The 14,410-nt window shown below is 42.5% G+C and overlaps 2 protein-coding genes across 2 annotated transcripts in view; one reads left to right on the top strand and one right to left on the bottom strand.

Annotated features, from left to right (window-relative positions):
• Positions 1-5,822, top strand: part of FANK1 (fibronectin type III and ankyrin repeat domains 1) — a 75,333-nt gene extending 69,511 nt beyond the window's left edge. The window contains exons 7-11 of the mRNA XM_074338662.1: positions 1,857-2,022; positions 4,636-4,779; positions 5,257-5,334; positions 5,427-5,471; positions 5,586-5,822. Coding sequence (XP_074194763.1) covers positions 1,857-2,022; positions 4,636-4,779; positions 5,257-5,334; positions 5,427-5,471; positions 5,586-5,660 — 508 coding nt within the window. The 3' untranslated portion in view covers positions 5,661-5,822. The remainder of the gene's footprint in view (positions 1-1,856; positions 2,023-4,635; positions 4,780-5,256; positions 5,335-5,426; positions 5,472-5,585) is intronic.
• Positions 5,823-9,238: 3,416 nt separating this feature from the next.
• The window catches only part of ADAM12 (ADAM metallopeptidase domain 12), a 324,013-nt gene continuing 318,841 nt past the window's right edge, over positions 9,239-14,410 (bottom strand). Inside the window, exon 23 of the mRNA XM_074338816.1 lies at positions 9,239-14,341. Coding sequence (XP_074194917.1) covers positions 14,281-14,341 — 61 coding nt within the window. The 3' untranslated portion in view covers positions 9,239-14,280. The remainder of the gene's footprint in view (positions 14,342-14,410) is intronic.

The raw sequence follows: 14,410 nt of genomic DNA, 5'->3' as shown, positions 1-14,410 counted from the left end.
CAACACAGATCAATGATGAAGTTGCTGGAAAAATAGGCTACTTGAAGAAAAAAAAAAATTAAGCTAAATCCTGGCCTTCCAGCATACATCCAGATAAATTCCAGATGAATTAAAAATTAAATGTAAAAAACAAAACCATAGAAAACACAGGCATATACTGTGTTTCCCTGAAAATAAGACCTAGCTGGGCCATCAGCTTTAATGCATCTTTTGGAGCAAAAATTAATATAAGACCCGGTCTTATTTTGCTATAAGACCAGGTCTATTATATATTATATTATATTATATTATATTATATTATATTATATTATAAAATATAATATTATAGTATATTAAATATATTATAGTATATTAAATATGTTATTATATAGTGTTACATAGTATATTAAATATATTATTAAATATATTATATTACATTAAATATATATTATTTTTATATAATACTATATAATAATATTTAATATGCTATAATATACCATAATATATACTCTATATTACTATACTATACTATAATATATTTAACATACTATAATATTATATTTTACTACATAATATAATATAATATAATATAATATAATGCCTGGTCTTATATTATAATAAAATAAGACCGGGTCTTATATTAACTTTTGCTCCAAAAGACGCATTAGAGCTGATGGTCCAGCTAGGTCTTATTTTCAGGGAAAAAGGGATCTATCTGATCTCATAATGTGAAAGACTAAAGGATTATGAGAAATTACTAAGAAAAATATTAAGAATACATCATACATTTGAAAAAACTTAATTACAAAGTCAAGGACAATCTAGGGCAAGATTTGCAAACATAGACAAATTACTGGCAACTTTAACTATAGAAAATACGTACCTATACTTACACCCAAAAAATCTATACACAGTAGAAAAAGCAATTTACAGAGAAGACAATTCATAGCAGAATAAATTAATTCATATGAAAAATGCTTAGCCCTGCTAGTAATAAATGTCCACCTATCACATTAGCAGTTAAAACACGATGGTAGTGTTGGTACAGGGTGAGTAAAATGGACACTTTCAGATGCAGTTGATACAAGTGTGAACTGACGTGACCTTTCTGGAAATGAACTTGGCAACATGCATCGGATGCAAACACCCTCAGCCCTGGGCAGGTGAAGGGCCGCTCTCTTCTTCCGGGGAGTGTCCAAGCAATGGAGGCCTGTGTAAGGACACAGATGTGGCCATCAGGTTCCATTCCAGCCCCGTCTGGGCTGGGGCCTCAGGGCTGGACATTCCATTTATCACTCAGAGAGAGACCTTGTACATTTTTTTTTTTTTAGATATAATTTACATGCCATGAAATTCACTTCTGTAAATTGTACAGTTCAGCATTTTAAAGTATATTAACAGAGTTATACTATCTAATTCCAGAACATTTCAGAAAGAAGCACTATACTCATGAGCCGGTACCCGCACCCGCCCGGCCGGCTTCCTCTCCCCTGAGCCTGTGGTAACCACAAGTCTGCCAGTCTGTCTCTCTAGAACGCTTTCCTGCACATTTCACATCAATGGAATCATATACTATGTGGCCTTTGGTGTCTGGCTTTTATTTAGTGTCGTGTTTTGAGGCTCATTCGTGCTGTAGCGTAGACCAGAAGTATATTTCCTTTGTACGGCCAAATACTACTCCATTGTTTGGGTATACCACATTTTGTCTATCCATTCACTAGTTGATGGACACATATACATTTTCTACGAATAATTTTCATGGCTTTTCCACTCAAATGAAGAGTTCTTTCTCGGGGTTAAGCCAGGCAGGGTAAAATGTGGACCTGAGCTTGGCGACTGTACTTCCAGCCAAATGCGGCTGTTTCCGTATGTTGCAGTCTGATGCTGGCGTGCTATGCGGGACACCTGGATGTGGTGAAGTGTCTCCGAAGACACGGTGCTTCCTGGGAGACGAGAGACCGAGGCGGCTGCACGGCTCTGCATTGGGCCGCAGATGGAGGCCACTGCAGCGTGATTGAGTGGATGATACAGGATGGTTGTGAGGTACGGGGTCTGCCTTATGAACTGCACACATGCTGTTAAGAACCTGAAATGCTGGGCCCCAGGGTCAAGGAGCAGCAGGGCCTATTAGTTGAACTTAGAAATGCTGGAGAAAGTTCTCTGACTTCTCAGCAAGAACACTCCTGAAACCTTGGGAAAAAAGACCATCGTAGAATTCACATGATAGTGAGGCTTTGGATTGGTGCGGAGGAAAAAAGAGACAGTGTTGAATCCAGAGCTGGGCCTCCTACTTTTCTGCTTCACCTACTTTGTTTATCCCCTTGCTCATTCATTCATTCATCTCTTCATTCCATCTCTCAGCAGTGCTTTTATTGAGCAACTACCACGTGCCAGATACTCATAGGTGCTGGGGACACAATAATGCCAGGAACTCTTACAGCTACAGTATTTCTTGTTGCTTCTAGAATTAGATTGTTTTTATTCTTGGTTTGCTTTAAAGATTAGTTATTACAAAAAATTTCCAAAGAGAGAACTGAGTATATCAAGAATAAAGCATTTCAGCTCTTAGTGTTTTTACCTGGAAGCAGGAGTGCTGGGTCTGCTTTTGGTTTCATGTTCTCAGTACGTCTACGTTTGATTTAGCAAATAAAAGTGGAGTCCGGACTTCTGAAGATGGGTAAACAGAGTTAGCTCGAGGATGGTAACGGCTGATAATTTTGAAAACTTTAGTTCAAGACTTCAAAGAAGTTAAACAAAAATTTCAAGGTGTGGAAATAAGCAACGAAGAGCAAAATGCTGTCCTAGTTATGATTGCCAGACGGGTACAGTACTGGGAAATTAAATTGGGGGCCTGCAAAACTCACAATGAGAAGAGTCCCGCATCCTGGAAGATGTTAGTAGATTTGTTCTAGTTTGTCTCTGAAGTGTGGTTAAGGAAAGCCAGGCTTACGTTGCGGGACCTCACGGATTCAGGGGCCGCTTTTTGCAGGCTGAGAAAAGGTCCCCTGGAAGAAAAAATCTCAGTCCTAAAGATAATTCCTTTTAATAACATTTCTTGTTTTCTTTGTCTGAGAAACATGCGCAAAGGGTCAGAAGGATTAGCCTATGGGCCTCGGTGGCAAGGCCGGGCCACACCTGCCTTGTGGGGTAGGGACAGCCATGTTCCCTTGTTTGGTTTATGATGAACTCCGCTCGTGCTTTGGACCCAAATAAAAGTCTGTAGCTGAAAATGAAGGTTGGCTTTGCTGAAAGAAGGGCAGGTCTCTGCCATGAACATTTAAATATTGGATGTGGGAAGTGTAGGCTCTCTAGGCTTCAGATATGAACACACTTCTTTGGGGGTGAATTCCATCTTTTTCTGTAGCCCTGGGGCTACAGGAGTGTGTCCACTAAAGATTTCTGTGTGGCTGGCAGATGGTGCATAGATGATGTCATCATGAGCCCCCCATGACCTTGGCTTTGCAAGACCGTGGGACGGAGCTGGGAGCTAGTGGGGCATGGCTGCCACCCTCTTCCCGAATGTAATAATTCATCCTGAGGGGGACTAACTTGCATGAGGAACCATTTCTGCATTCAGCGAGCCAGCCATGTGACCCCAGGAAAGGCACTGAGTACTCGGTGACTTGGTTTAATCATTTGGAAACTCGGGATAAAAATACCTACCCTTGTTTCACCCTCAGGACTAAAGAAGGTCTGTGTGAATGTGCCTTGAAAACTGTATAAAGCACCATGTAATACGAGGTGATCATTTTGTTATTATTGAAATATATTGAAGCTTGCTGCCTAAAGATTATTTGTGATTTGCCTGATGAAGACCCTGGAGACGTTGCATTGGATAATCTCATCCATGCAAACAACCTGCAATGTCCCAAGGACCTACTGGCGGTTCCTTGTTCCATTCTGATGTTTTACTAAAGCTGCGGACATCACTGAGTAACTCTGTGGCAGAGTTAGGTGTGGGTGTGTGTGTTCAGTGCCACCCTTCATGGATGGAGGAGACCTTCCTTGGAACCTGAGGAGGCAGTGTTTACATTTTCTTATCCTCAAACATGTCTTTTAAAGCACTGCACTGAGAGATCTCAATGCACAGCGGACATGGCCCTCTCATGACGAGGCTGACGACATTTTGGAGAAGGCATTAGGTTAGCGACCCTTTCCGGCTGGAATTCGTGGACTAGCTCTGGTTGCTTTGTATTTACCTGTAGGTCTCCTGCTTAAAGTTAATACTATTGGTAAGTAGAAGGGTGCCTGTATGTGGTACTTGTCTTGTTCCAGAAAGGATTTAAAGCTACTTGAACATCAAATAGCTTTCAATATTTGAAAGTCAGTTAAGTAAACTCTATTTGGAAAACAGGTGAGGAAAGGTAGGCAAGAGAGAACACGGTCGGGACTTCATGTGGAGCCAGGCGTAAGGTGGTTGTTGAATTCATTTTTCTATCCCAGCTTTTTCCCATTTGACCAAAATGTAGATGACAAGCCAGGGTCACTTTGATAAACGTGAACTCAATTAGCACAGTCCAGGCAACTCTTCCCCAAGTCTAGAAAGACAGATCTACACAAGGGGAATTTGGGCAAGGAACTCTTCCTTTGTGTCCGATGAGCATTCTTTAAGGAAGAGAGACGGGACTCAGAGCTGCTCTCCCTGTGGCCTCGCAGGTAGACGTGGTGGACGCTGGCTCGGGCTGGACCCCACTCATGAGAGTCTGCGCGGTCTCAGGGAACCGGAGTGTGGCCTGTCTGCTCATTGAAGCTGGAGCCGATGTGAACGCAAAAGACAAAGATGGGAAGACGCCTCTGATGGTAGGCCTTTCTCCAGAAAGCAGCCGAGTTTCCTGTGAGGCAGGAAGGTCAAAGCTGCTTCTATGACGAGGCAACGCTTGTGAGTTCAGTGGTGTATGAGCACTGGGTTTGGCTGGGTATGGAGTCCCGCCGGCCTGTTCACAAAGGCATGCCAGTGTCACCGTCATGTGTTTGTCATCTGTTTTCTACACCCATTTCTTTAAGAATGACCCACCCCAGTCCCCGAGGCCGTCGGAGGATCCACAGGGATCTCCTACAAAGACGGTGCTGCTCTCTGCACTGGGCTGGCCCCGCATGTCTCCGTGTGGGGAAGGGCAGGTTCCGTTCCTGTTCTCCTTGCCGTTGTCCTCGCTGTAGACAGAGTTTAGGGGTGCTGCTGGTGGGTTTCCTGGGCCTGTCTGCCCCGGGCACAGCCTGGCTGCAGCCTCGGTGGGGAGGGACAAGGCCACTCACACCCCACTCGCGTTTGTTTCTCAGGTGGCAGTGCTAAATAATCATGAAGAGTTAGTCCACTTACTTCTGGACAAAGGGGCAGATGCAAGTGTGAAAAACGAGGTAAATCACTCGATCGCTTTCTCTACAGTTTTTCCTGGAAGGAGAATAAAGAACATACATATAAGATAATTTTTGTTGTTTTTCTCTCTCAGTTCGGCAAAGGCATCCTCGAAATGGCCAGAGTTTTTGACAGACAGGTTGGGATATTCTTTCTGCCTTTCCGGGCTCATTTTGTAGTACTTTAAACAAAACGAAACGAAACCAAACCCACACAACCCTTGGATTGCATTCACCTGTTTTTGTTTATCTAGAACGTACTCTCCTTATTAGAAGAAAGGCAACAAAAGCAGGTGCCTAAGAAGTCGTCGGTCCCTTCTGCCCGCTGACCGGGTACTGCTTCTCTCCGAAAGGCGAGTGACACAAAACAAAACGTGACTGTTGAACTAGAGAGACGAAATACTGCATCGTTGAGGGCTATACATTTGATTATTTATTTAGTTGAAGACTCACAGTGACTTTTGTAACATACAACTGTTCCCACATTGAAATACAACTTTTCACCTAAGCATGTGAGGCTGTGGTGTCATCACTGGGCGTCTGCAGAATGGGGATGTTTTCTTGCACTTGGGCCTTTTGGAGTTAGACATGAAACAAAATATTTATGTACTGGAGCTGCACAAACATACACGGGTCTCCCACTTCCCGCTCCTGCCCCCCAAGCTGTCCTCCAGCTACTCCAGGACCTTGTGGAAATTCTTTCCCTCATGTGTTTTCAATTACGGCCTCCCCTCCCGACTTCAGGCTGCCAGGCGGTGTTGTCAGGCTGGTGTTTCCCCCTGGAGTGACACTCCTCCCGAAAGCCCAGGAGGCCATGTGCAAAGTTTTCTCCTCAGCTGCTGGCCTCACATCAAAGCGCAACATACATATTTCAAGACTCCGATGCTGCTCTGTTAGAGGTGTCTGGCGGGGGTCAGTCTTTCTCGAGCAGACCTGTCTGAGAATGTGTTTCCATCTACTTCGGTCCTGACAATGAAAGGCCCAGCCTGCTGGCATGTTGACAGCTTTGCCAGCACATAGTATATTAAATTTAGCCTTCCGAGCAGAAAGGGTTTTGATGCTGATCACGGCAGTTCAGAGACAAGTAGGAATTAACCGCAGTGAGGTCTGCCGGTTGGGAGCTTAGACACAAACGTGGGGGAACTTGAACTCGGCAGGCACACTTAAAAGTCAGCAGTGTGAGCAAGCGGACCACATGCATTTAGCGTCTCCAGAGACAAGCTGGTTAACGGGGCCTCATGAGCAGACCAGCTACAGCCGTCTGCACAGGAGTCCAAGTTTTCTCTGGTAAGGAAATACCAATTAAAAGGTAATGAAGTCACCAAAGCTTGGAGGGAAGGACAGAGAGAAAAAGCACACGGTTTTACTCGTGTTGGCAATTCTCACCTTCATTCTATACGCTTTGTAGAATATCCATCTTAGGAATTGAATTTGTGGGTCACATATCGTTTTCTCCTGAGCTATTCCATTAGTGTTTTACCTTTTGTACAAACGCATATGCCTTCAAATTTACTAGATTACGTTTTTAAAGCTCTCGCTAAAAACCAGAGCATATCACCACTTTCCAAGGCCCTTTCCCACCGTGGTCAGTGTTGACATTCACCTTAGTTTCATTTCTCAGTCTGTTGCAGATCTTATGCGCGAGCCGCCTCTGTGGGAAGAGGGTACACGCTTTCTCACCAACAGAAGCTCGGCAGCATCGTCTCCTCCCCCTGCAGCCGTGGGCCAGATAGCAGGGCTGACCGGCCAGTGAAATGAGAGTGGAAATGGCTCCTGCTCCTCTGAGCAGAAGTTTTAAGAATCCTGTGTGTCTCCTCCCTCTGTCACAAGACCAGCTGATGGCCGTTCCATCAGCCTGGGGCCCTTGGAGAAGAGCCAAAACTCACCCAAACAGACATCACCTCTGAGCAAAAAATAATCCTTTTGTGCTGTAAGTCACTGAAATTTAAGAGCGGTTTGTTCTTGCAACATAACTTAGCCAAAAACGGCAACTTACAAGATCCTGTCCTATATTTGTAAAGCTGATTTTCCACAAATGACACGAGCATTTCTCACATCTTATGGTTTCCAGTCTTATTTTATTCAGATTTTTAAGAACTCAGGAATGGGTATTGCGTTTTATCAAATGTCTTTTTAGCATCGCTGGTGACCATAATATGGCGTATGGTACTCATCCTACAATCTACCAATTTGGTGACTTGGAGTATTAGATTTTACAGCATTGAGCCATCCTTATTCTCCTGAGATAATCTCATTGGGTTACAGTGGACTGCGGCATTCTATGTGATCACATGCTATGTGTATTTGCTTTTTATCTTTTTTCCTTAATGAGATTAGATGATGGTTTATCTTGTGTTTTAAGTTTCCCAGAGAAGCCACCCATGCTTTTTGTTAGTCTTACTTTTTCCATTAATTTATACTTTTTTTCCTACAAATTCATTCCTTCTGTTTTCTCCCAGGTTTATTTTTTTGTTCCTTTTTTGTAACTTTTTATGTCAGCTGTTAAATTCATTTTTATCTTTTTTTGCTTAATATGTGAATTTAGGGCTATGAGTTTTCCCCTCAGCACTGCGTTAGCTGTATTCCCATAAGAAGTGTCCTAAACTTTCCCGATGAGAAGATTGAATTGGGGGCACTTTTAAATATGAATCTCTAGGCCCCATCCCAGGCCCTCTGAACTGAAATCTCCAGGTAAAGGACAGAAAAATGGATTTTTACAAGCATCCTAGGTGAGTTCTTAAAATTCAAGGAGTGTGAGAAGCACAGCTGTAGAGCGTGCTATTTCACATAGTTTCACTATTTGCTACATAATCTGTAATTCATCTTTGACTCAAGAAACTTTACATTTCTAGGGCAGAGAATTTTTGTTCTACTTTTACTGCATTATAATCTTGAGAATTTGTAGCATTTGGAATTTGAGTTTATTTTGTGGCTTAACATACAAAATTTTATATACATATATATTAAAATATAAATATATATAATAAATATAAATATAAATAAATATATTTGGTACCCTCAGAGGGTGCCAAAACATTATATACAGTGGGTGCCAAAAAATTTTACACACATTTTAAGAGAGGAAAAACTGTATTAAAATTGTAATACCCAATATATCCGATAACAAAAGATGAACACAAGTCACGTTTGACTTCTACAATTACAAGAGGTGCTCAAAGTGCTTACCATCACACAATTTTAATACAGTTCTTTCTTAAAATGTGTATACATTTTTTTGATACCCTCTCTATAATTTTTTTCCTAGAGGCTCTTTGAAAGAAGGTAATTTTGTAGGTTTGACGTATTCTATTTGATATATATCAATTTGATCTGCATTATTAACTGTGTTTGAGATTTTCTATAGACTTACATTTTGCCTACTTACTTTGTCATGGCTGGAGGGTGGTAAGAATATAAAGACCTCATTATCATTTAGTGTGTCTATTTTTCTTTGTATTTGCTTCATGAAGTTGAATGCTGTTTTTTTTAAAATGTGTAGATATATTTCTATTACACTTAGATATTCATTCTGGTTAAGTCTTGTGTGAATGTTTCTACCCTTGCTTGCTTGCTTTTTGAATTTATCTCTTCGGGAAATAAGGTGAGTTTTTAAAAAAATTATTCTGATAGTTTATGAATTCACATTGTTCAAAAAAAAGTATCAGGTTCCCCCCTCTCCCCTGCCCCGAGTGTGTGAAAATGTATCTTATTCCCTCTGTCCTATCATCTGACCGGTTCATGTCCATGCATCCCATGACCCCAGCTCATCATCCTTCTTTGTGTCTTAGGTACGGTTCCAAAATTCCCTTATGCATCTAAAAATGAATGAGAACACAGATGCATTTTTCTACATCAGGGTTCCCCCTCCCCGTTCTTGTAACATTCTCAGTAATGAATGAAACACATCTTTCTATTTACCTGTATATCATTTATTGAATATAATATTCTTAACAATGACTTTTCTCCAGACATAGCAGGTTGTGTTACCTGGAGAACCCCCAATATGAGAAATGTGTACAAAAGCAATGGACTGTAATATAAAAAGGTATGTGAACAGAATTAGCAAACCAAAGCATTATAAATGGATGAAGCACTACAAAATTAATGTACTGGTTTAGTAGCTATATGTTTGCACTGTGGTGAGTGGCCTACAGCCAAGTGTTACAGAGTTATATTTCTACACACATTCCAACAATGGACCTTCCCTCCAGCCTCCCCGTTTGACCTAATAGAAGGTATAAGAGAACATTAGCGCTGCCATGGCTTGTCCTGCCCGTGACGCTTCGAGGATTTGTCTATCTTCCTAATCTGATGTATTTTTCCAATCACTCTCCTCCTTAAGTACCTGCGTATAGGCCATGAACACAGGCGTCATTCCACTTCTTTGTAAAACTAAACATGATCACATGATATTTGTTCTTTTGTCTGGATATAGAATGTGCTCAATTGAGGACTGAGAGATTTTTGTTTTATGGAAGGAGACTCACAGGGAGGATATAGGACACGTTGTTTTGAAGATGATGTGGAAAATCAGGGTGGTTAGAGAGCGATCAACCTGGAAGAGTGGAATCACACTGGGAATTCCTTTAATTGTGTTAAGTCTTCTAGCTCTCACTAGCCATTTTTGAACATAATAACAATTTTACATGCAGTGTTCCTTCTAGCTTTTCTCACAGGAAATAGGCTCTGAATGGGCTGGACTGTAAGCTGCTATTGCTGTCCCCAAAGTAGAGGGGGCCTTCTTTATGAAAGGCAGGAAACAGCTCCTTCAGATGTAGGTGATTGGCTGCTGGGAGCATCCTCACTGCACAGACGTGGCCCTCCGCCTGCGGCTCGCGAGTCTGTCTTAGCGTGTTACTTACATCACCATCAGAGTTTTCACAGAGGTTTAAAAGAAATAGATGTCAGTGGGAACTACAGAGTGAGGCAGGAGAATTTTGTGGTCATAGATAAACTGATTTTCTATGGCCAGCTCCCCCTTGCAATTAGAATAAGACTTTCGGCGCAAGGCCACTGTGGGGGTGATGTGTCTGTGGGAGGGGCTCTGCTGGATTCGAGGCTGGTGGGGTAGCTCCATGCTGCCACCCTGGGGAAGGCTGGGCTTTGGGTGGCCAAGTGGTGACTTGGGGGGCAGCCACATGTTTTAGCAGTCACCACTTTGGCTGACGCGAAGGAGCTACGAGCACAGAGATTTGTCAGAGACTGGAAAGGCATTAGCACAGGGTCTGACTTGGGAAAGGGACTTGTGTCCAGGTGATTGGGAGAGGCAGAGATGGATTAGCCTTGGCTCCGTGTGTCCACATGGGGTTACGGGCCTGCTCGTGAGTCCTGGGGAGTGACTGGTAGCCTAGGGCTAGCCTGTGGTGGGGAGGACAAAAGATGGTATCTGCAATGTCCCCCACTAGCCACCCATAGCATGTGAAAGCCACAGACTGAGAGACAGACCTGGGAAACTTCTGGTGAGGGTTGCTGTAATGTTTATGTGGGTCACCTGTGTTTGGCTGGGGTCGTTTTTGACAGCAGTGAGGAAGGACCTCCCAACCAAATCTGCCCTGGGCTTCCTGCTCCCAGAACACCCAGAGGAGTCCTTCATAGCAAAAGTCTTAAATGAAATAAGCCTCATGAGGAAAGACCGCAAAGGGGTGAGGCTGCACAAGAAAGATCCAGCTGCCCAGGCATCACGCCCGTTCAGTTGTCAGGTCTCATTGGCTCAGAGTGCTCAGTAAACATCAGTTGAGAGATGGCACAGATGCTAGGGCTTTCTGTCTGGCCCAGCAGCAGGCTCTCTCTAGCACCGTGGGAGATCACAGGCTCCTAAGAACAGTCTGACACCGGTCAGAGTTTTAGCTGTTTTTCTTCTCAGGGATACATTGATGTACTGTATTGATTTGCCAGAGAACAATGGCCTCTGGTTTCAGCCTGAGAATTTCTCATAAAGTTAAGAAGGCATAAAAATGTCCCCTCTGAGACTAGTCAGGAGTATTTATTCTCATGTAGTTTAATTTGTTGCTTTTGTGGTTTCTGTGATGTCATCCCACATGTGTAAGCTGGAAAAATTCCCACGGGGAAGTGTAACCTCTGTGTGCATATTTTGACAATGGAAAATGTTATGCATTGTTTCTCTTGGTTGCTACACATCTGATTCCATGTGTCAGGAAAACAAACTGTTACAAAAGAAATTTCAGGAGATAAAGTTTTAAATCGAATGCCTGGAAGATTAGCCGTATACTTCCTAATAAAGTGGGGTCATATACCCTACAACCATAATACGATGAAGAGTGACAACCTTCGGCACCTACTGTCTGTCTAGGCACATTGAGTTCCTCAGCGATGGCCTTGGAAACGCAAATCAACTCTATTATTCACACCTATAAAATTTTAAGCCATATTACAAATAGGCAGCCATTGACATCTCAGTATTGATTTTTGTTTCCATCATCTATGAGGATATAAAAAGAGGGAGACGTAACTCCTCCCCCAAAAACCTGGCTATTGGTTCCTTTCCTAAATTATATGAAAATGGAAGTTATTGCTAAATGTTTCATTGGATAAAAGCTGCATACCGGAAGTAGTATTCCTTTGATATGATCTGTCTATTGTAAGGGGACATTATGTTTAAATATGTTCTTATCCAGAAATAAATTGCATGGCTCTATAAAAACAATTAGTACTGCAGAGATAAGAATGTACAAGTATCATCAGCTGCAGCCGTTAAGTGGCCACTGATGACCTGGTGTAAGATCACAGCGTTAACCTCCTTTAATATCAAACGATTCCTGCTTCTCTGAAATAGAAGCACAGGAATTATAGCTAAGGACAGACAAGAAAAAAAATAAGAAGAGTCAGTTCACATCCTCTTCCTCGCAAAAGGAGGAGGGGCTAAAATGCCAGATGTAAGGAGTTGACATCTGTAAGGACAATACCCACACAATGCACCATAAAAAGTCTGTAAACTTCAATAGTATGTGTTTTGGCCTTAATACAATTACCACATGTAATAGCAATCACAGTCATTCTGTATGTGCTCATCAGCAGTAACATTTCTAACATGACTTTACATTTTTAAGAAATTAATAATTGTATAATAAACAGATACATGCTACAAGAGTTGGAATGTATTAGAGCTGGATTCCCTTTCGTGTGTGTTTGTGACGGGGACTTATTGAGTGTATCCATGATCATGAATAACTATGTTGCCTAGATACGCTGGGGAATATGGGGAGAGTTAAGATGCAGTCTTGTTTTCTGGAAGGCAAACCAAGGTTCTTGGTACGTTTTTGTCTTTCTACTTCAAGGCATAGAAAAACCATTGAAATTGACCCCAGATGACATCTTTATCATAAAACAGAGTGAATTCTGGAACTGTTGTCACATGCCTTCTAACGTAAACACTAGTCACATGTAACCCCACTAGAAAGACAGAGGCATAATAGCATTTTCCCTTGTCTGAGTATTTTATAGTTTTCACGCAATTAGATGCAGGCGTCTTCAAGCTCTCCTTGTGAAAATGGCTCCCCCTGTCAGACATCTGAAGAGTAAAAGTTGGAAGGGGACGCTGCTCCAGACTGCATTTCGTAAATATTTAAGACTGGGAAACTGATTTCCTTATCACACTCTGTGATGCTCAACAGGTAGGTCACAAGTGTTTGACAGATTCCGACTTTATGCTAAAAACATCTTTTAAACATTCCTACAGCCAACTGGGGAAAATAGGATACCCCCAAAAGAACTTCCTAGTAACCGATGGCCCTTTGTCCAATATACACCAACAAGGAGAGCTGACATAGCCAATACCAGCGAACATAGCATCCATTTGGTTGTAATTTTTACAAGCGTAGGGATCCTGCCTAATTTTGAATAAGTTGAACCTTGCTGTAAAGGGAGCTTTTTATGTACAGAGTTGGTTCACTAGATTTGGTTACCGGTTCACATCTGAAAATAGTTATAGTCCCACAGAAAGCCTCATCTATCTGTCTGAACACAGAATCATTGTGTTACAGTGGAGAAGACAACGTGGTAATTTGCTAAGCTCCAAACAGGATGGGGAGACGGAGGCTTGCAGTGCCTGGGCAGTAGCTTCTTATAGAAACACCACCTTTTCCAATATAAGTCAGGTGCTGATGCCAGCACTCTGTAAAGGGCAGCCAGGAAAAGACGTTTTTGGGGTTTCTATACAGCAAGCTTTTTTGGTCGCTCTCCAAATATGCTCATGGCCGGTGAGCTCAAGGTCAAGTTTTTGTCTGGCTTTGTGTTGCAGTCTCTATCCTGGTGTAGCCACACCTTAAAATTCCTCTCTGAGACCCAGGTTCTCTCCAAAGCTTCCCCGCCAGAAGCCTTGTCCTTACTCGCTATCCTGGAGCTTCAAGGCATAGCTCTGGTGGACCAGCCTGTCAGCTGTGAAAGGGCCCAAGGGCTCCCTGAAAGCCAAGCACAGCCTGGACCTGATGCCCCCGGCCTGAGATGAGGGCTTCCAGGAAACCAATCAAGGTTCTACCTGGGGTCTCTTGAGCTGTGTCTGGTACCATAACCACAGCCTTGGGTAGTGGGGAATTGCTCTCCCATAAAGCCTCTATCTAAAAGTAAACATCCTGTCCAGAATCCCAGAAAGCACGATATTTCAAGTTCACTAAACTATGAAAAGCACAAGAAGCCTTCCTTCCATGGAAAACTCAGTGATGGTAAAAAAAAAACCCAGCCTACTACAGCGCACTGCACTGTAACAAGCATTCTGCATAAATTAATAATTTACAAGTACCTGAGCAAGTATACAGAGCACCATAGCAGAGCACAGCACCGACGGCAGTAGCTCGAAGTTCTTAAAATAATGGTGTTTTAAACATTAAAAAAAAAATTCTAAAAGTTGGGACAAAAAAAAATAACTCCAATTGGAGTTGAAAGATAGTGCAAACTTCTGTCTTCACTGTTGAAAAAGTGTCGGCTTGCTTCTTCTCACTTGGTGTAGGCAGTGTGGGCGGGTCTGGGCACTTGGTGTGGACGTTTAGGAGCCGGTCTGCATCGAGAGAGGACAGAACAAAATCATGGTCCAAGGACTTGAAAGTGGTCCCTGCAGATACGGATG

This window comes from Rhinolophus sinicus, linkage group LG07 (genome assembly GCF_036562045.2).
Source record: "Rhinolophus sinicus isolate RSC01 linkage group LG07, ASM3656204v1, whole genome shotgun sequence".
Classification (NCBI taxonomy): Eukaryota; Metazoa; Chordata; class Mammalia; order Chiroptera; family Rhinolophidae; genus Rhinolophus; species Rhinolophus sinicus.
This window is presented reverse-complemented; position numbering and strand designations above follow the sequence as displayed.